At 43.5% G+C, this 20,048-nt stretch overlaps 1 protein-coding gene across 1 annotated transcript in view; it reads left to right on the top strand.

Annotated features, from left to right (window-relative positions):
* Positions 1–20,048, top strand: part of ELAPOR2 (endosome-lysosome associated apoptosis and autophagy regulator family member 2) — a 50,337-nt gene that overhangs the window by 10,103 nt on the left and 20,186 nt on the right. Inside the window, exons 2-10 of the mRNA XM_027748921.2 lie at positions 5,502–5,697; positions 6,395–6,542; positions 8,955–9,041; positions 11,394–11,499; positions 12,137–12,289; positions 13,566–13,654; positions 16,783–16,963; positions 17,714–17,842; positions 18,805–18,895. Coding sequence (XP_027604722.1) covers positions 5,534–5,697; positions 6,395–6,542; positions 8,955–9,041; positions 11,394–11,499; positions 12,137–12,289; positions 13,566–13,654; positions 16,783–16,963; positions 17,714–17,842; positions 18,805–18,895 — 1,148 coding nt within the window. The 5' untranslated portion in view covers positions 5,502–5,533. The remainder of the gene's footprint in view (positions 1–5,501; positions 5,698–6,394; positions 6,543–8,954; positions 9,042–11,393; positions 11,500–12,136; positions 12,290–13,565; positions 13,655–16,782; positions 16,964–17,713; positions 17,843–18,804; positions 18,896–20,048) is intronic.

The following is a 20,048-nucleotide window of genomic DNA, read 5'->3' as shown; positions in this document are numbered from 1 at the left end:
TATTCTGATCCCTGTAACAGCATGGCAGTATCTGGTAGATAATCAACATGAGAAAATACTCCAGAGGAAAGTTTCAGACCTCAGGAGGGACTGAGTAGTCATATACATGTGAAGATCTACTCTGTTCGTCCAGCTATGCTCATGATAATCCTATTCTGACCTCCAGCATCAGAAAGTTAAGCAATGTGAGATTGTTTGGGTCAGTTACCAGAAAAGAAATGTGCCAACTAATATTGATTCTAGTCCACCTAAATCACCAGGAGGGCCACAGCTGTACTAAAAGACAAAATGTGACCCTGGAGCCTTGCAGTCAAAGGGCAAATGAGGCAAGCTTGTTTATGGTCTGTTTTGCCCTCTGGGGAACTGTTTCCATGTCTGCAAAATGATTGTAAAGTACAGTCAGATCTGCAAAGTGATGTATTGTGAGCACTCCTTGGAAGTGGTTACACAGGGGGCAGGGCTCCTCCTTCAGGATGCCCCACATCCTCAGTGGTGTGTCTCAGCAGGGAGATAAGATACCATTGATCTTGACTTGCAGAGTTTAAGAGCAGGGGGTTTAATTAGATTTGCTAGTTTGACCTCACAGGCCATTAAAATGCATTGAGCTAGGCTGATGCTGAGGCTGATAATTTGTGTTTGCCATGAGCTTTTCTTCCATATGGTGTCCAGTTGTGGTAGGAAGCACTTGAGAGACAAAGGGTCCATCACATGCCATGACAGATTGCTCCAGCAATCAGTCATTCTTCCTATTAAAAATCTGTGTGTTATTTCCAATTTGAGTTTGTCTGGGTTCAGCTTCCAGAAGGTAGCTCTTCTTATGCAGTTCTCTACTTGATTAAAGAGTGCAGCAGGATCCTGTGTTCTTTCCCCTTGGAGGTGCTTATATATTAATCAAGTTGACTCTCAATCTTCTTGTGATAAACTAAATGACTAAGCACTTCAAATCTCTCACTGCAAGACATTATCCCTAATTTAAAAACCCTTGAAAGTCCTTTTGCTTTGTATTGACCTCTCAAAAATGCCAAATCACAACTATATGCAGTACTACAACAATCTTCTTCCCTGTAATACATGTTTCTTACTACACATCTCTACCTCCACCTCTAAATATATCCAGAGATCTCACTAGTGCCTTTTTTGTATTTCTTGACAGTGGAAGCTCTTGAATAGTGGGTCCAGTTCAATCCTCAGGCTTGGTGCTCTCCAGGACATGTTTCAGCCCTCTGCAGGCATGGCTGGCACTCATTGCCTTCAGCATCTTGTCTTTACCTTTGACTCTGTTAAAACACACTGACTTTGAGTGGGCTCAGCCTTGGCAAAAGCCTCTCACCTGCCAATCTTAATACCATTCCTTTTCTATTTGCCTGCAGATCATCGATAAAAGTGTGGGCAACCATCAGACTCAGTCCTGGACTGGCAGAACTGTACCCCTCCTCCCTGTTTTCTATTGACAGCCCTGTCTGAGATCTGTTATTCAGGCAGTTCTTAATCCCTTTAAGATGTGCCTTACTGGTATTGTGCAGCACTACCTTTCTTCATCAGAGTGACATGCAAAACTAAGCTAACTGTATTAGAAACCCTAAGTCTATTACACCCACTCCGTCACCTTTATCAAGCGACTTGTAATCCTTTTAAAGAATGAAATGAGGCCTGTTTGACAAGACTTATACAATGGTTTCAGTGGGTATTAGAACTGTAGCTCATGACAGTTTTTTATGACGTGAATCTGGTGTCAGCTTCATCACATGAGTGTATGAATGTGTGTAGCTGCTGTGGCAGTATCTAGGTAACAGTACTTTACAGCATCTTTTTTGTGAGCAAGACTGGTCACCTGCACAAACCACACCATTTTTTTTTCTTCTCTATTTGCTTAAGAAAGCTATAGATATGAATCACCAATAATTGCATCAGCTCCAAAGATCTACTGAAGGCATCGGTGTATCCAACACCACAGTGTGTTGTGCTGTTCCTAACTGCTTCTGAAAATGTTTTTCCAGTTTTAAAAATGCCAATGATGGGGCAAGCCATGAAACCTTTTAATGCATGAATCACAGTTTTGTTCACAGAAAGAAAGATCACATTGTGTCTTCACAGTGTGTGTTGCTCTGTGTAATTTAATGTGTAGCACCCAAACTGATATTTGAAAGGTATAATAATAAAGTTTGCAGTCATAGAGGGAGAGGGAATACTGATGTCCAGTTATTCAACAGATCTGTGTTCTCTGAAAATTAAGTATCAAATGCCTACACAAATGGGCTCTGGGGTTTAGGACTGTTCACAAAGGCTACCTCTCATATGAGAAACTAATTTTTCCTCTGATGTCTGAATCAAGAGGGAGAGTTTAGTGGAGGATGAATTAGAGCACACACCTAAAATACAGGATTTAGATTCCTGAAACTTCACATCACACCTTAACCTCCTATATTTTGATGCTGTCCTTCCTGTTGGCAGCATCTTGCTTGTGTCACCCCCACATACACAGCAGTGCTGCAATAATGTCAAGTGTTTTCTGTGGTCACTGGTCAGTGCTGCACCTGTGCTCAGCTATGTCTTAGTGAGATGGAGCAGCCACGAGCAAGGCGAAGTGACAGTGCCTGGAGATGGATCATCTGTCTGTGCCCTGTCCCACCACAAGTGCCTCTGACTGACTGTGGGGACACGGCTGCCTGCCTGTCTCCAGCTGGGGCAAACGCCTGAACTGATGCTGCTTAAAGACGGTTTGCCCTGGCTTTTTGTCTCCTTGCTAGAAGACCAAGTTGTGTGACACTGTGAGACCATCTCCATGCTCATCACATGCTGTATTTCCTCCCCATCCCCCTCCAGCTGCTCCCGACCGCCTGGAACGAGACCAAATGTTGCATCTGTTCCAATGTCGAAAGTGTTTTGTGTTGCCATTAGCCACGTTCAGCCCCAAATTGAACCTGGCAAGCAGCTGGCATGCTCTGAGCCAGTTTGCTTGCAGTTGGATGTGTTTTGATGGGAAATGCTGCTGCCTTTGAAATACAATTCTTAGAAGAGAGAAAGAAGGTAATTCCCCACTTGAATAAGAAAAAGGCTCATCTCTTTCCTGGAAGGTGAGAGATAGAGACCATGTCCTGTGTGGAAGTCAGTCTGATCTCTTATACCCTTTTATTTCGCTCAAATGATCAGTCTGAAAAGGGTTAAAATATATTAGTTCAGTTAAAGTAATAATCTTTGCTCAACCTCACTGCAATGGAAGAGGAGGCTCTGCTACTTTCTGCATCTTCATTATGGCAGTGAATTGCTCATGGTTCTTGACTCCTTCGTTGAAGTTCACAACTCTGGAATGGTTAAGCAGTGCTTTCAATTTTTGCTATTTAACTTTCTTTAAAAAAAAAAAATTGAAACTGTTAAAGAATTCAAATATGTCATGAGAGAGCTCACTTTTCTACTTCCCTCCCGATGGCTTCTCTCTGCACCCTTCAAAAGGAAAAAATAAAGCAAGGTTTATTAAAAATGCAAAAGAAGTGAGACAGGGTACCTTTACACATTTAAGGTGAAAAGCTGTGCAAAGTGTGGTCTCAGTTCAGACATGTGGGAAGTGCTCACTGGTTTTCTTGGAGTCTCCGGAGAAAGCTGTTTCTGACTCCAGCTGCAGATACATTCTATGGCTTGAATTGAAGTCCCAGAGTTACTCAGATGGGATGTTAGCTGTACTGCTGTGTGGTGTGCCACTGCCTACAGAAAACCACTTCTCCTCAGTGAGGGTGGATTTTTGGTCTGTCAGTCTTTCACAAAATCCACTGCAGCAGTATTTCCTTGTGTATCCTCACCCCAACATCTGTCTCTGCCGGGGTTCTTTCTTGGTCCACTTTCCCTCTTGGTCCACTCATCAGTGAGCAACAGGCTTAGAAAGCTGTTGGCTTGAAGTCCACTGGTTCAAGTTTAGAGTATGCTGGTATGACCAAGAGGGAAAAATTATCCTTTGGCAGATCTTTCCATTAAATGGACCTTTTATCTGCTTTCCAGTGCCACTCGTCAAGGGCAATTACACAAGGAAATGCTGCAGGACCTGGAACAGAAATGGGAACTTGAACTGTTAGTTGGATTCAGACGGAAAATGGTGTTATTCAGCCATGAGTTTATCAAAGTACTTACAATCAAACAAGTTTTTCTGCACATAAACATCAGCACATCTGTGGAACCACATTTGCTGGGACTGCAGCAGGCGTCGGTTATTTTGGGCCAGTTTCACCACTTTGGCTGGCAGTGTGGTCTCATCCTGCAGTTTCTCAGGCTAACGAGTTTATGTCTGTCAAAGAGAGTGTATGAAATATCTCTCACTGTGCAACATGGCATGTGTGAAACAGTAGAAAAACCCACTGTTTCTTGGGATGTGAGTTGTGTGTGTTACTCTGAATTCTATTTTGGCTAGACTGGCATAGTTAAGTTTAAAAATCTGCAAGCAATGTAGGAAGTACTATGTGCTGCAGAAAGTACTCATTTGTTTTCCATTCAGGATGTTGAGTCTCAAAGAGGACTTGCTGGGGGCAAGTGGGGTGGCCTGCCAGTGAAATGAGTGTCCAGGTAGGAGTTACGATTCCTGGCACAGGCAGGGAACTCTGTGGGCGTACAGGACTTCAGCTGCTGTCCAGGTTTCTTCTACATAATGAGAATAATCTTCTCTTGGCAGACAGAGGGGTAATCAGGGGGCTAGAGGGCATACAGTCATTTGGAGGAAATAATTTTAGAGACATCAGTAAAAAAGACACTTTGTGAATATACCTCTTAATTATACTTCCTCTAATTATACCGGTTTTGAAAACTGTCTTTGCTGTGCTGACAACCAGTGGTTATTTTCTCAGCATGTTAATGTCCCCCCAGTCAAAGATCCTCATCTGCTAGACAAAGACCCATGGGTGATCTTTTCCAAGACCACCTGGTCTATCAGGCAAGATGTTCGAGGCTTTGTAAACAGTTCATGTGAGGAGAAACATGGAGAGACCCTTGTTACTCTCAGTGAAGGTTTGTAGTGTTGTATTACCATCAGTGTACTGCTGTACACCCCTCTTAGCTGCCATACAAGTGGGTGAGACAAGTCTGTTCTGGCTTTCAGGTACCAGTGATTTTAATTAAGCTCAAGGTGTAACAGTTGGGTGATCAAGGGTGAGGAGAACTGTGTTATAAGTCCTCATTTTTGCAAAGTGCTTTTGGACACAGTCTGTCAACAGAGATTTTGTTTCTAAAATCTTATTTTGCCAATAGAGACAAGCTGCAAATCAGGAGCCATCATTTGGGATTTGGTTTCAGTGCTGCCACATCAGTGAAAAACATGTGAACATCTCACCAGAAAACTGGTGAACATCTCAATTTTGCAGCTGATGGTTGCTAGTTCAGCTGTTGTGTTCCTGGGACTGGCGCATTCTGTTTGGTTCCCTTTAGTGGCAGTTCAATCGTAATTAAGCAAGTGGCGGAAAAATAATGGAAATTAATAAGGATTAATGTATCCATTCATGTGTTGTAAATGATTGTCTCCCCAGCTTTCTCCTGTGCCTCTGGTGAGTACCTTGAGATGAAGAACCAGGTGTGCAGCAAGTGTGCGGAGGGGACCTACTCACTGGGCAGTGGGATCAAATTCGATGAGTGGGATGAGTTGCCAGCAGGATTCTCCAACGTGGCGACTTTCATGGACACGGCGGTTGGCTCATCTGAAAATAAAGCCGACAGCTGCAACAAGTAAGAAGTTCTGTTTGCATCTGGGTTACACAGCCATGGGTAAACCTGAGACAGCTCAGCAGCACAAAGCTGCTTAATGACTCATCTAAGCTCCCCAGAGGGTAACCAGCCCTACTAATGGCAAACAAGAGTGGCTGGGAGGTGAACTTTGTAGCCATCTCTTTGCTGTCGACATGGTCTCCTTGGGCTCATCAGCAGCTAGCGAGTCTAAGACCAGCCTGGAGCTGCTCTTATTTGTAGCTGTAAAGCTCCAGGGTCATGGCATAGTAAATGTGGCTAAAAGGTCCTTTTACAGCCTATTTAGAGACCCACAGTGGTTGCAGAAGGCTGTTTCTGAGTATAATTGAAACTGTATTGAACTTGTGGATAATAAACCTTTCTTATGTAGGCCAGGTCCTCAATTTTTCGTACCATATTCTTTCACACGCACAGTTTTAATGAAAAGTATCATATTTTATATTATTCATGTAACATATAAACATAAAACCAGATATAAAATACAATTACTATATCTATTATATCTATTAGAGTTGAAAAATAAATGGTAATCCAGTAATGAATTAATAAATTCACTGTAGTTATCTGGTGTGGCATTCTGGGTTCTTTATTATGTAACATGTTTTTGTATGGTAGTGTAAGAATATTTTCCTCAGTATCTGTGATCTCAGTTGAGGCTTGTTTTGTTTATGTTCATCAGCTCTTCATGGACGCCTCGAGGGAATTACATCGAGTCAAACAGGGATGATTGTACAGTTTCCCTCATCTACGCTGTGCACCTGAAGAAATCCGGTTCTGTCTTCTTCGAATACCAGTATATTGACAACAACATCTTCTTTGAATTTTTTGTAAGGCCTTTTACATGGCAAATCCAACCTTATATTGCAAGAATTTAACCCAGATAAAGACCGTTAGAAGCAGATTTACCCCCCTTTACATTCCCCGTATGCCCACAGCTTGTTATTGCTGAACAAGATAAAAAAAATCTTCTTCTCTTTCTGTCACTTATGCTGTCTTGTGGTATTTATCTCATCTTCAAAACTCAGGCAGAACTGATCTTATCCTGCCATGCGCTGAGATTTTTCCATTAGGGGCCATGACTGCCCCAGTTAGTCCAGCCTTTTGCAAGACAGTTATTGGTGAGAGATGCTTCATGTTTGGGGATGTTTGACTTGAGATGTTAAAAAGGGATTTAATGTTTAAAAAGACTTCTTCCGAGGTAGTAGTATGTGGAAACCTTAATTCTGATTTTAGGTGAATTCGTGTCCTAGTAATTACGACGAAAAGAAAACCAGGAGAAATTCACAGGAATTGCAGTAGAAATTAGGCTTTGAGAATGCATCTGCACTGTGAAATGAAGGGGCTGGGGATCATCAGCTCTGCTCTGAATTGGGAGCAGCCTGACTGGGCTTGCATCATGCTGTACCCAGATTGCTAAAGCAGTCTGATCAGCAGCAACCAGAATGGGGAAGGCAATCCTGGTCTGCCCACATGGATGGACTGGTTGTGGTCCGGGGAGCCAGAGGGTTCCCAGTGCCAGTATCTGCAGTGTGGTGTATATGTCCCACATTATTGAGGTGCTTTGGAAGGTTCCACTGACACCTGTATTGCTGTCCTTGTCATGTTGTACCTGTCATTTGGGACAGAAAAAAATGTAACGGGAGGACAACTCAGAGAGGGAGATGACTGGAAATTTTCAGTCTCCTCTGTTACTGCCTCTGTATCTGTCTGACAAACTCTGTTTTTTTATCTGAAAAACACAACTCATGGTACCCCACAGGAGTGAGAAGTCTTAGCTGATGTTGGTTAATATTTCTTGAAGTCTGGAGAAAAGTGCAAAGTATCCTTACTCTTAGTAGAGCTGGGAAAGGAGGACAAAATTACGTGTGATAGATTGCTATTGCACTTTGATAACAGATAGTGCAGGCAAGGCTGTTAGCCATTTCAGTTTTATATTAGACTATTCTGCCTCTTTCATAGGGAGAAAGCTGCAAATGTACTCTCTGTTGTCACATGAATGTGCCAGGATTATGAATCCCAGCTCCAGTTGCTTGACTGACTGACAGATCTGCTCCTGCAATGGAGCAGATGTATTGTTTCTCTGAGGGCTGGCTTTGAAAATGGCTTTTTGATTATTGCTTTTATCCATATCCCACTCATTCACCTCCTCTAAATTTATCATTCCTTGTTCAAAAAGCAGTGTCTGCAGAGTGGTGCAGTCCTTTATAGAAACACCCATAAATTCCTAGTCAGTCTTAGTATTTCAGGGAAACCATATTTAACACTCTTGTAAAAGTCAATTTTTTTCCCCAGCATGTCTTTGTGCTTAAATATATTTAAAAATGGCACTTTAGCTCCCAACAGCGGCTCTTCAGTGGCAGGTTACTGGGAAATGGTGAAGTGTTTGATCTGCCCTTCCCTGGTTCTTCTTACATATTGAAGCCCTTTACACCTAGTGAGAAGAGACTATATGTTCTCACCTCATTTTTGCAGATGGAAACCATGACACAAGGATGCTGTAGCTCATGTTCCACAAAATAATTAGGGATCTACCTTCTACATAGGTGCTTCTTCTCACCTCTTTTGCTCAGTGCTGTTGATCTAGGTGGGAATTCAGTGTACAGATGCTTTGTAGGATGCAGGGTTATGCATCCCAAATGTGTCCCAAGAAGTGTCCCAAATGCTGCTGTAAGGAAAGGCTTCTGAGCTGCCCTGGACCTGGGTGAGGGACAATCAACCTCACACTTCTGCCAGGACAAACTCTCCATGGCATGTTGCCTCTCCCTTGATAATGTTACTCTCATCCCTAGGTCAGGTGGCAGTGGGCCAAAGACACAGGAGATATTCACTGCAGAGAAAGTAGTTCTTCTAGCTTTGGCCCATCCAATCCTACTTCCCCTCTGACTTAGAAGTCCATGGCCTCTGGATTTTAGAGAATTAAATCTTGGTTGGCTCAGGAGAAGGAGGAAGCAGGCAAGATATGATGCTCAGCATTCTTGTCTGACCAGACAGTGAGAGGATAAGTCTGAGATCTCCTCCTGTTGCTTTTTTTGCCATCTACGTCAGAGGTGGTCATTGGAGGTACTATTAAACTTTAGCAGATTTTGAAAGTTGGGGGTTTATTTTGCCACAGGTAAGGCAACTGGTGTCCTAAATATGTTGATGAGAGGAACAAAGCTGTCTTTTAATTCCCAGCAGTCATTATGCTCACAGAGAGATGCACCTGACTGTGGTCACTGATCTTGTGCTTTTATTAACAGATACAAAATGACCAGTGCAAAGAGATGGAGTCCACAGCAGACAAGTGGGTGAAGCTCACAGACAACGGAGAATGGGGCTCTCATTCTGTAAGTGTATGAAAAATTGCCTCAAGAAGTTTCTTTTCCATTTATAAATGTCTGTGATTTCCACTGGGCAGACACCAAACACGGGCCGGCTTCTGTGAATGCATTTGAAGAAGCACAGCTTTCCTAGTACTGAGGAGAAAAGTCACAGAAATACCCAAGGAGTTGATCCCAAAGCAAATGATATAGAGGCAAGACTTTGTATTGATTTCCCTGGGCTTTGAATCAAGTGCTTTATGAGGCTAAATAGATTTATGCAAATCTGCACGCCACAATCACTTTGCACGGCTGTAATTGAAATCTTCTACAACAGTTGTTTACTCATGAGAACACAAGATTATTCCCTGTGTCTCAGCAGAGCAGTGGACGTGGTGTATGTGGAGACAAGCAGGACAGACATTTTATTCTCAAATGTGTGCAGAAGAGCTGGACTGCACCCAGATTCTGCTCTCTAGGGACTTATGTGTTTGAAAAACAAGCTGGCAGCACTAGGGTGACTCCTGCAGCATGGATATGAGACTGTCCATGTCAGGAGCAGGAACCCTTTGGCTGACCTGTGACCCAGCTGGCTGGGTTTGCTTTGTGACAGACCATGTATAGACCAGCTCATTAGCTGAGGTCCGGCTTCCACTGAACCACCATACCCTTGTCCCCAGAGCCACATCAGCAAAGGTAAAGCATAGGCGACATTATGCCAGAAGAAAAAGGCTTCTATGGGCATAGGCAGCAGCATGCTTTCCATTTTCCATGGTCTGCTTATCCTCCTGGAGGAGAAAACATATTCCTGAGCCAGCTCAGGTTGGCAGTGCCTCTTCACTCAGATGCAAGATTACATCGGGAGTCTGGAGATCTGGGTGAGGAGGGATGAGGGGCATGAGTTAAGCCATAGATCCAAATCCAGGACATGGACTTGGGTGAGCTGAGGGGTGTAGACAGAGTCTGCATGGGAGATGGTGCCATCTGAGCTCATCATCTGAGGTATGCAGGTGTCTTCACTGGCTATGAAGATTGTTGAGATGCCTGGCTGAAATGTAGACACGTGAGCTAGGTGAGATGATGATTCTGGCGCTCCTGAAGGGTTTTTTCTGTGCTGAAAATCCTGTCACGGTGGCTTCTCTGAGCCCAGTCTTGTGGTTGCTGCAGCCTCTGCTCTCAGCATGCAAGTCCTGCTATACCAGAGCTGATGTTGGATGCCTCTACCCCACACAACAGGATGTTTGGTTCAACATGGTCCCAGTTCTGCTGTTACCTGTGGTAACCCAGATCTCCTCTGCCCCCCTGGATAGTAACTGCTTGGGTGTGGGAGATAAAACAGGCTGTATTTCCACTTTGCTGAAGTTCTGAACTCTTCATCCTGGGTGAACAAAAATCGTGGTCACTCCAGACCTGTACAGCACTGCTGTATATGACATTATCCTGGACTCTTATGCTGGTAGAGTTTATCCCTGTTCCTGTGTGAAAATTAGCACCTTCAGGCCAATATCACTGTGTTGGCAATAGGCATCTTGTACTGGCCTAGTAGTTGTGGTACAGCTTTGCAGGACAGGTAGGGGCTTGGTAAACCTGCTGTTTTTATTGATGAGAGCGACACTGTAGTTACACAAGTGAGTTGAAGGCAGAAAGCATCAACACTGCTGCTGAAAGAAGTGCTCCTGCCTTCCTTCTGCCCCTTATCCCAGCCATGATGCCACCACCCTTCCCATGCCAGTACAGGCAGCCACTTACTGAACTACACAACAAAAACAAGTGGGCCAGGGCAGCTGGAAAACAGGTTGTTTTCTGTATCTGATCTGCTGTTCGGGGTCAGAAACGAGCAGGAGAGTTGGGACTGCTTCTGGGGCCAGCTCTGGTTTGTGTCTGGCTTACTGATCACAATGCTGTAGTGTTAGATGCAGGCAGAGCTTGATTTTTAAAGCCTCTAAACAAAACTCGTGAGCCTCGATTTTTGAACTCTGGGTCGTGTTGAGTTTCTTTATGAAAGCGTATCTCGAGGCTTTAAAAACAAACTGATTGACTATATCTGAACATAGAGCTAGAGATAAAAGCTCCCAAGTGCCAGGGGTAGATAGATAAAGGCAGGGACAGCTTTTTCCAAATTCTGCTTACAACAAGGTCAGAAACAGCTCTTGGTGTTCTTCCATAAAACTGGGTGTTGAGAAACTCTTTTATAAAGCTCACTTTGACTCTCCTCAGAGATGTCTGTACAGCCCCTCCCCATTACCTCTTGACACACTAAGCAGCTTAGGAAAAGCCAGGATCACTACTAGGATGCAAGAAATCTGAGTAGTGGAAGTAGGAAATTAAAAAATGCCTTGGTGAGGGGATGTCTGATAACTGTCACATGTGTTATTGCAGGTAACTCTGAAATCAGGTAGCAATATATTATACTGGAGAACAACAGGGATTCTCATGGGCTCCAAAGTAGTAAAACCAGTTCTGGTGAAAAACATCACGATTGAAGGTAAGAGTTATTTGTCTTTTATGTCTTATCTCACTCTTTCTTCACACTGTTTGCCAAGTGCTATTTCTACTGGTGTACTTAGAGCATTGAAGTGAATTTTTTTAGCCTCTTGTCCCCTGTCTGCTCCTCTAAAGTGTAAAAACAGAACAGCAAAACTTCACGCTGTCAGAAAAAGGCTCAAAAATTAATTTATCTGGTAAATGATGCCATCTAGTGGAGAAGACTGGCCTAGCAAATAGAGAGAGAAAATAATAAGCTGGGGATCTCTAATGTAATATAGAAAGACCATGGATATTGGTAAGCCTCTCAACAGTGATAAATGGATATATATCACAACATTGACAGTTAAATTAATATTTAAATTATTTATTTCATCTGGAGTTGCTTTTTTGGTCCTGTTCTAAGTGTGATCAAACTCGGAGTGTCATATAAAGTTCCTAGATGGGTCAGACTCACATTGAGGAACAAAGATTAAGGACGTAAATTATGAGTCAGCAAAGCCAAAGTGTCTAAAGCAAGTGGTAAAAGTCTGTGGGTTTTATGCTGTTTTATGCAGCTGGCTTGCTCTCACCCATAAGCAGGTAGGCAGCAGTTATGGAGTGTACCTCTCTCTTTCAGTGTTTTAATTTCTTTACAGGAGTTGCATATACGTCTGAATGCTTTTCATGCAAGCCTGGTACCTTCAGTGACAAACCAGGTGCATCTGGCTGCCAGGTGTGCCCACGAAATACTTATTCTGAGAAAGGAGCTAAAGAGTGCACCAAGTGTAAAGAAGAAATGTATTATGCAGGTACATAAACAAAGTGGGTTAAGCAAAACCAGGAGGGTCTGAGTATATGAGGTCATCAGATTTTTGAGGTGTGAGAATGGTTGTATACAACAATGAAATTTAGTCTCCAGTTGATATGCAAGGGGGAAATGAACGTGGGACTTCCCAAAATATGCAGAGGGCACATATACATAACGGACCACAGTCGAACTTGGATAAGGTCATCCATGTTAACATGAAGGGATGGAGATCTTTATGACCTGGAAGGCAACCGTGCTTCTGAAGGATTTAACAGTTGTGCTGTGCCCTCTCGTGGTAACTTGTGTTATCGGTTGGTGATGACATGAATTTGCTTCATCACTCCTTCAGAATTCACACGTTTTGACGAATGTCCTTTCTAAATACTCTCTCTGGCTTGTCCCTGCCTTGGCTGTTCTTGGAAGATGTGGTGATCTAGTTGCAAAACCTAGTCCCAAAGTCCTCTGCATTCCCAGCTCTGGTTAGCTGGTGACCATCACATAACATGATCTTAATCTATTCTTCACAGTCAAAATGTCTTCAGTTTTCTCCCTTGTACTAGTTTCCTTGAAGAATATGTTACCAAACAGAACCTGCTATCACCAATTATGGCAAATGATTGGGACCTGTGCCCATACTCACAGTGGGAAAGGAAATATTGCAAAAATATCTGAGAAAAGGAAGAACTGGACCAGTGTTGTAAGGAAGTTTCTAACGGGTTGGAGTAATTTTGTTCCTTATTGAGTGAGAACATATTCCCATGGTTGGCAAACTGCACAAATTACTGCTTGAAGGTGAAGGGTTGGGGTGAGGGTTTGGGTGACTCATAGAATGGTTTAGGTTGGAAGGGACCTTAAAGATCATCTAGTTCCAACCTCCCTGCCATGGGTAGGGAATCTTCCACTAGACCAGGTTGCTCCAAGCTCCATTCAACCTGTCTTTGATTGTTTCCACGGATAGGATATACACAACTACTCTGGGCAACCTGTTCCAGTGCCTCACCACCCTCATAGTAAAGAACTTCTTCCTAATAATTCTTCCTGGGCATACTGAATCAATGAATTTCATTGTGGCAGCACAAGCATAGCTGGTATTTTCCTTCTTCTGCCACTTCAGTTCAGGGTAATGTTCGTGCAGACTCCGTTAAGAGTTTGATTTTTCATACTTGTTTTGTATTTTTCTGCTGACTCACTTTAATCTCCAGATTTTAAGCTTGTTATGTTTGTTTCCAGGGACTATTTGATAGTTTAATATGCTGTTGATCACCTTTTCTTTTTAGATGAGGGATCCAGTGCATGTATAGAGCGTCCTCCATGCACAAGTAAAGACTTTTTCCAGATCCATACCCCATGTGATAAGGAAGGAAAAGTAAGTAGAAGGCATGATACTATTTTTATCCTCATTGACCTTACCGCTACTTCTGGATTTGAAAACAAGGTAGGGTTTGTAGGAATCCCTTTCCCAGTTACTTTCCCAATTTTTTTTCCAGCACTGAATTTCTCTGAAGCTTAGGATTTTTCCTTTAGCTGCCTTCTCTCCAGCCTTTATCTCTCTGTGAAAATCTGCCTGTCATGGGTCTGCTTAAGGGATCTGTTGCTGTGAGACAATAAGCTCCTTGCACTTGTGATGAGTCTGACGGGGTCACTGGTGCTACTTCCATGCTTCCATGCTGGTTGGAGCACTGGGTGAAGTACTGTCCCAGAATAAACCTGGCTCTATGGTTGTTAGCAATCTTTCCTGGCATATTTTGGGCTTGTGATAACTTGCCCTGTCCCAGCAGTGCCCAGGCACAGGATCATTGGATATGACCATTCCTATTTCAAATGGAAGAGTGTTTGGCTGCATAGGTATAATATGTGTCATGTCCCTCAGTTTCAACATCAAAGAAGGGCCCATGATCTGTTGAAATAATGTTGTATACACAGCCTGTGAGTATTCATGTGCAGCAGCAGAGCTTAACTGCTGGTAATGTGCTTGCCATGCCTCATATCACCTGCACTCTCAGGAGGTTGTTTCACTCAGAGATTTTAGGTCCGCTGGGTATCTCATCTCACAGAGGAACCTGCTGGCAGAGCAGCCTGGATTTGAAGCTCTCCTGCCCTTTGTCCTTGTAATCAAGTGGGAATTTTTGTGGAATTTGGAGAAGAAACTCCTGTTTACTAGTATAAGAAGTTCATAGAGGTGTGAACACATGGTCAGACCTGCTTGTCTCTTTCCTTTCCCAATTCTCTTAGACCTGAATGGGATTGTAAGCAGTAAAAACCCCTAGCACCTGCATGTTCCTGGCCTAATATTTGCTAGCAGGATGGAGTATTTTGGAGTCTCCTTATCAGTCAGTTCCAAAATTCAGCTGAGATCTTGTGTGCTTTAATAAGGAAGCATCAGTGAGTTTAGCCCAAGAGCTGGCAGGCTCTGCAACCTGGTCTTGACTCACTGATTCTTGCTCTGTTAACTGCCTCTAATGACCTGAGAAATTAGCAATGGTGTTCGCTGCTACACCCCCAGGTACTGCTTTAATTGCAACCTCCTGCGGATTACCTATCAGTGCTCTGTGTGATCCAAGTCTCCCTGGCACTGAATAGGCTCCTACTGTTGACCCTTTTCGTGGCTCTCACTGCTTAATGCTCTGCAGCTCTGAAAACTGGTCCAAGTTTGCTGTACTCCCCATCTATCTCTCCGTGTGATGCAGCTCAATGAGAGGGCCTGATCGTGCAGGCCATCTTCGGGTGAACAGTGGCCATAAAGAACCAGCCTACTGCTCCGTGGCTTACTAAAATAAGCCAGGATTTTCATTGGACATTAGATTAGATTGTTGTCTCCCTCATGTCCTACTCCATGTGTAGAAAGGGACTCAGGAGATTGAGGCACTTGACTCCTCTTGACTTTTCATCTACCTGCTGCTTTAAAAATCCCAGGCTGACTGTTTCAGCCTCAATGTCAGAGACCCTCACCCCATGGTTGCGGAGACCCTCTGACCCTCTTCTCACTGCTCAGACACAGTAGGATTCCTGTGGTGTGCAGTGTGTTTGGGCTCTGGGCAACCACCCATGCTTTGCCAGCTTCTGAGCCTTCTCGTTTTAAACGTTGGGCACCGTGACGCTGCTGAAGCATTTCTGGAGCAATACTCCAGAAAATCCTTTAAGTTCAGGAGCACCTAGGGCAGAGGCCGATCCATAGGAACAGGTGCCACTCTGACAGCAGGAGCAGTCCCTCAGTGCCTGAGCAAAGTGGGCAAAGCAGACCCAGTGCCAGCGGCCAGATTGAGCCAAGGTGGCCGAACAAGTCCATAGTGATGAGATATGACCAATGTTAAGCTGGGACATTGTGTCCATGGGCCAGCCAGGATGTGGGTCAGCCAGGGTACGTGACCTGGTACAGGCAGGGCTGCAAAAAAGTGCAGGCAGTGATGAAGTGTGAAAGCCTCAGTTTAATTGCAGCTCCCAGGAGCCAAGGCCTGAGTCTGAACTGAAACTCCTCCCAGCTTATTTTTTGAAACAGTTTCAAAGAGGATTGATACTTCTTGAAGTGTTCTGTGTTATCAGAGGGCTAACCTTGAGTGCAAGCAGCTCAATGCCCGAGATGACAAGGGATCTGGATCAAATTCATAAGGTGAAATCTTGCTCACCTGAGCTTCTGGCCTCAAGGATCCCTGATTGCACTGCTAGGACCAAAGGGTGGAATTACCCAGAGCAAGAGCTGTGGTCAGGTTTCACTGTCGCCAGCTGGGTTTCTCAGTTATGGAATTCAACTAATTTTCATCTTGAGATATAAAACCCTTTCAGAGATAGACCCAAAGTAAGATGAAATTTGAAACCCAGCTTCACAGGTGATGCATCTCATCTAAACCTTCTTCTCAGAGAGAGCTGATGACAGACAGGCCATACTGCTGTGTATGGTAACACCATGGACTGACTCATGTAAGTGTTCATAAATGGCTCCTTAGGTGATGCAGAGGGACTGGAGAGGGGCTGGGAGAGCTCCTGCGTGGTTTTGGCATTTGCTCAGTAGGTGAAAAATGGCTGGAGAGAAACTGAGGACTTTTCAAAGAACAGGCCAGTATGGAGAAAAAATGCAGAACTTGTGGTGTTCTCTAACAGATGCCTTCCCAATTTATAATGCAGAAGGTATATTTTGTGTTATTGCAATAAAAATGCAGAGATTGCTTTTGCAGCTGTTAGAATTATTTATCTGACTTTCCTCAGAAATGTCTCTATGGGGATATTTACTAATTAAATAGGAATGAACAGTAGTAATTATTTTAAGCTTCACATTTTTGTTTTGTTCTTAAGGTCTGATATCTTGGAATCTCCTGTGAACCCAATTACTTCTGTTTCCTTTATCCAACCTTCCCTTTATTGTCCTGGATGTACAATGTCTTGTTTTGGCCTCAGTCATTGGGAATACCCTGACTTAATTTACAAGGGAGACCTTAATTGGTGCGTCTAGTCCTAAAGCTTCATAGCACACAGTGTGAGCTCAGTATCTTCTCATTCCAGACTCAGATCATGTACAAATGGATTGAACCCAAGATCTGCAGAGAGGATCTCCCTGATGCATTGACCCTACCTCCTTCAGGAGAGAGGCAGGATTGTCCACCCTGCAATCCTGGCTTCTACAACAACGCCTCATCTTCTTGTACTCCCTGCCCACCAGGCACATTTTCGGATGGGATGCAGGGTAGGAGTCTGCAAAAAAATTGTGTGTGTCCCCAAAAACAGTTGTCTGATTGCATGTGACTTAGTTAAATGACACATCATCAGAAGCCAGAGTTCATTTTGCATAAAATACTTGTTTAATAACATTGGAGAGAGGGATTTGGATATCTGTTTTCTCCCATAAGTCCTTTCTTATCAGGGATTGCTGCTCTAAGTTGACCTGCTGTGTTCTGTATTCATTTCTTGGATGATATAAACATCCTGAGAGTTATTTTAAGGGATTTTGAGCGGGGAATCAGAATTTTTACAGCCAGTAATTCCTCCTTACCCATTCTTCTGCTCAAGCCAAGTTCTCTCCTGTGAAAACCTCATTTTAAGCACTGTCATATTTGTACCCTGCCAGCATTGTCTAGTCTTAATTCTGGCTTGTTTTTTCTGAGATGTACTAGCTCAGTTGTCCCTTACAGCATTTTGTGAGAATTCTTGTTTACCAGCATGATCAAACCTTCAGCTGAACCCATTAAAAAGGAAATGTAGGTTTGGAGGCCAGCTGCAGATTACTTACAATCCACTTATTATCTACAATTAATAAAATGCTGGTCTCATTTCCACTCTTCTGGTCCTGATAAGTCTTTGACTGTTTAATTACAAAGAAATAAATTATTTTCTTTGCTTATTACTTGCACTAGAGAGTAAAAAAGTAGTAACTATGTTCTTTAAAACATGGCGCTTTGGCCATGTCATATCCTTTTCCTGCCCTCTTGGCCTGCAGAGTGCAAAGCCTGCCCTGCTGGGACTGAACCAGCCCTTGGGTTTGAGTACAAGTGGTGGAACATCCTGCCAGGCAACATGAAGACATCTTGCTTTAATGTTGGCAACTCAAAATGCGATGGGATGAACGGTGAGCCCGACTTCCTGTGTTGCTGTGTGCCTTTCTCCTGCATGGATCACTGCTGTAATGGAGCACCCATCAAAATGAGTGTGTTCTTTGCTGCATGACTCACAACACGGTTTCCCCCCTTCTCTTTAATTGCACCAGGCTTGAAATTTCCTGTACTCAGTGTCACACTGTCACAGTATCACAAAGAAGAAATGAAAAATCTCTCGTACACCAGAAGAGGGCAGGAGTTGCAGCCTGTGTGAAGTCCCCTCAGCCAAGGACCTATCGCACATAAATTTTAATGCATCTTCAGATACATTCATATCCCCACTGAAAAAAACCACTATTTGACTTCTCCCTCACTTATCTCATTTTGTGTTTTGTTATAACTACGCCCATCAAGGTTATACGTAATTCTTTTGGAAAACTTAATTAAAGTCTGTGATTTTGTTCATTTAGCACTCAGAGCTTTCTCTCTGCACATGTGCTAAAATTGCAGCAGAGAGCAGTCACAGCTCACCGGTGAAAATGATCCCATTTGGGACTTCTCCCACCTCCAGCCTTCTCTGACAGATTTTCCTCTGTCTGATCCACCCTGTCAGACTGATGTAACTCAAGCTTTGAATTATGTGTGTTGAGCAGAAGGGAACTGAAGTATATGCTTAACATTTAACACACGGATTCATTGATTCATCTGTTTTAAGGCTGGAAGATATCAGATGGATCATCCCCCCTGAGCTGCACAGCACAGGTCAGGGAATTTCAATTGCTGTGCTGATTTCAAAGGTGACAATTGCCTGTAAAATCAGCAGTTCATGCAATTGCTAAAATTTTTCGTTGAAAAGCATTATTATATTGCTCTATAGTTTATACCAGGTATCTTTAAAATACACTGAAGTACAGAATTGCTTAAAAAATTATGCTAAGATAGATTTTTTTGCCATCTATTTATCGAAATTTTGTTCTTTTTCTGTCCTATGAAGGTTGGGAGGTGGCTGGTGATCACATCCAGAGTGGGGCAGGAGGCTCTGACAATGACTATCTTATCTTGAACCTGCACATCCCGGGATTTAAGTAAGGAATTGGATTTTTTTTTTCCCACATATTTCTTGTATATCTCTGTCTCTTACACCTATTTCACACTACCTCTGGAATCATCTGGGTTTTCCTTTCAGAAATGGAATAATGTAATGAATGAGAGACAAGAGGAAACTTGGATTTTATTCCAAGCAGTCCCCAGTCAGTCCATTGAGGCATACAAGTGTGTAAGACCTTAGTTTTTAGCAGTGTTTGTTTCATTCCAAGATACCAGATGTTTGGCTGTCTGGAAACTGAGAAGAGATACTCCTATCCCTCTGGTTTTAAATTGTTCCAAAGCAACCAGCTAAACCTGCCGTGGGGTGGATATTGGAGCCCGCCCTTTCAGTGTTTTAGTGAAATCCAAGTTACTTTGCCCTGTGGCTCCAGGCAGCCTGCACAGCCTGTGCTTCCCCTAGAGTCAGTGAGGAGATGAAGGTACTGCAGGAGAATGGGATATCCCACCTCTCCTGAACCCTTGGACAGAGTGAAATATCTGCTTGAGGTGGTTGTGCCTCTGTCAAAAGAGTGAGATTAGACTCCTAGCTCAGATCGAGTGCAAAATAATGAGACAGGTAAGGTATGGCAAGAGGAACATCAGCCTTCCTTTGCTGTATTTCAGCTGAGGGAGTTGGTGACTTCTTACACCCACTGAGCAAACCCTGATTTTTAATTTACAGTATGGGCAAGCAGCAATTAAATTAAAGGTGCATAATAAGGGTTGGAAAAGACTTCCAAGATCATTGAGTCCAACTGTTAACCCAGCACTACACCAAGTCCCCAAGTGCCACATCCACATGCCTCTTGAACACGTCTAGGAATGGTGATTCCACCACAGGGCAGCCTGTTCAAATGCCTGGCCACCCCTGCAGTGAAGAAATTTTCCCTTATATCTAGCCCTGGCACAACTTGGGGACATTTCCTCTGGTTCTGTCATTTGTTACCTGAGAGAAGAAACTGACCCCCACCTGACTACAACCTTCTTTCAGGAAACTGTAGAGAGTGATAAGATCACCCCTGAACCTCCTCTTCTCCAGGCTGAACAACCCCAGCTCCCTCAGTCACCCCTCATAAGATGTGTGCTCCATACCCTTTGCCAGCTCCATTGCCCTTCTCTGGACATGCTCCAGCAGCTCAATGTCCTTCTTGT

Source organism: Pipra filicauda, unplaced genomic scaffold (assembly GCF_003945595.2).
Source record: "Pipra filicauda isolate LSUMZ 115617 unplaced genomic scaffold, ASM394559v2 scaffold622_size210553_pilon, whole genome shotgun sequence".
NCBI lineage: Eukaryota > Metazoa > Chordata > Aves > Passeriformes > Pipridae > Pipra > Pipra filicauda.
This window is presented reverse-complemented; position numbering and strand designations above follow the sequence as displayed.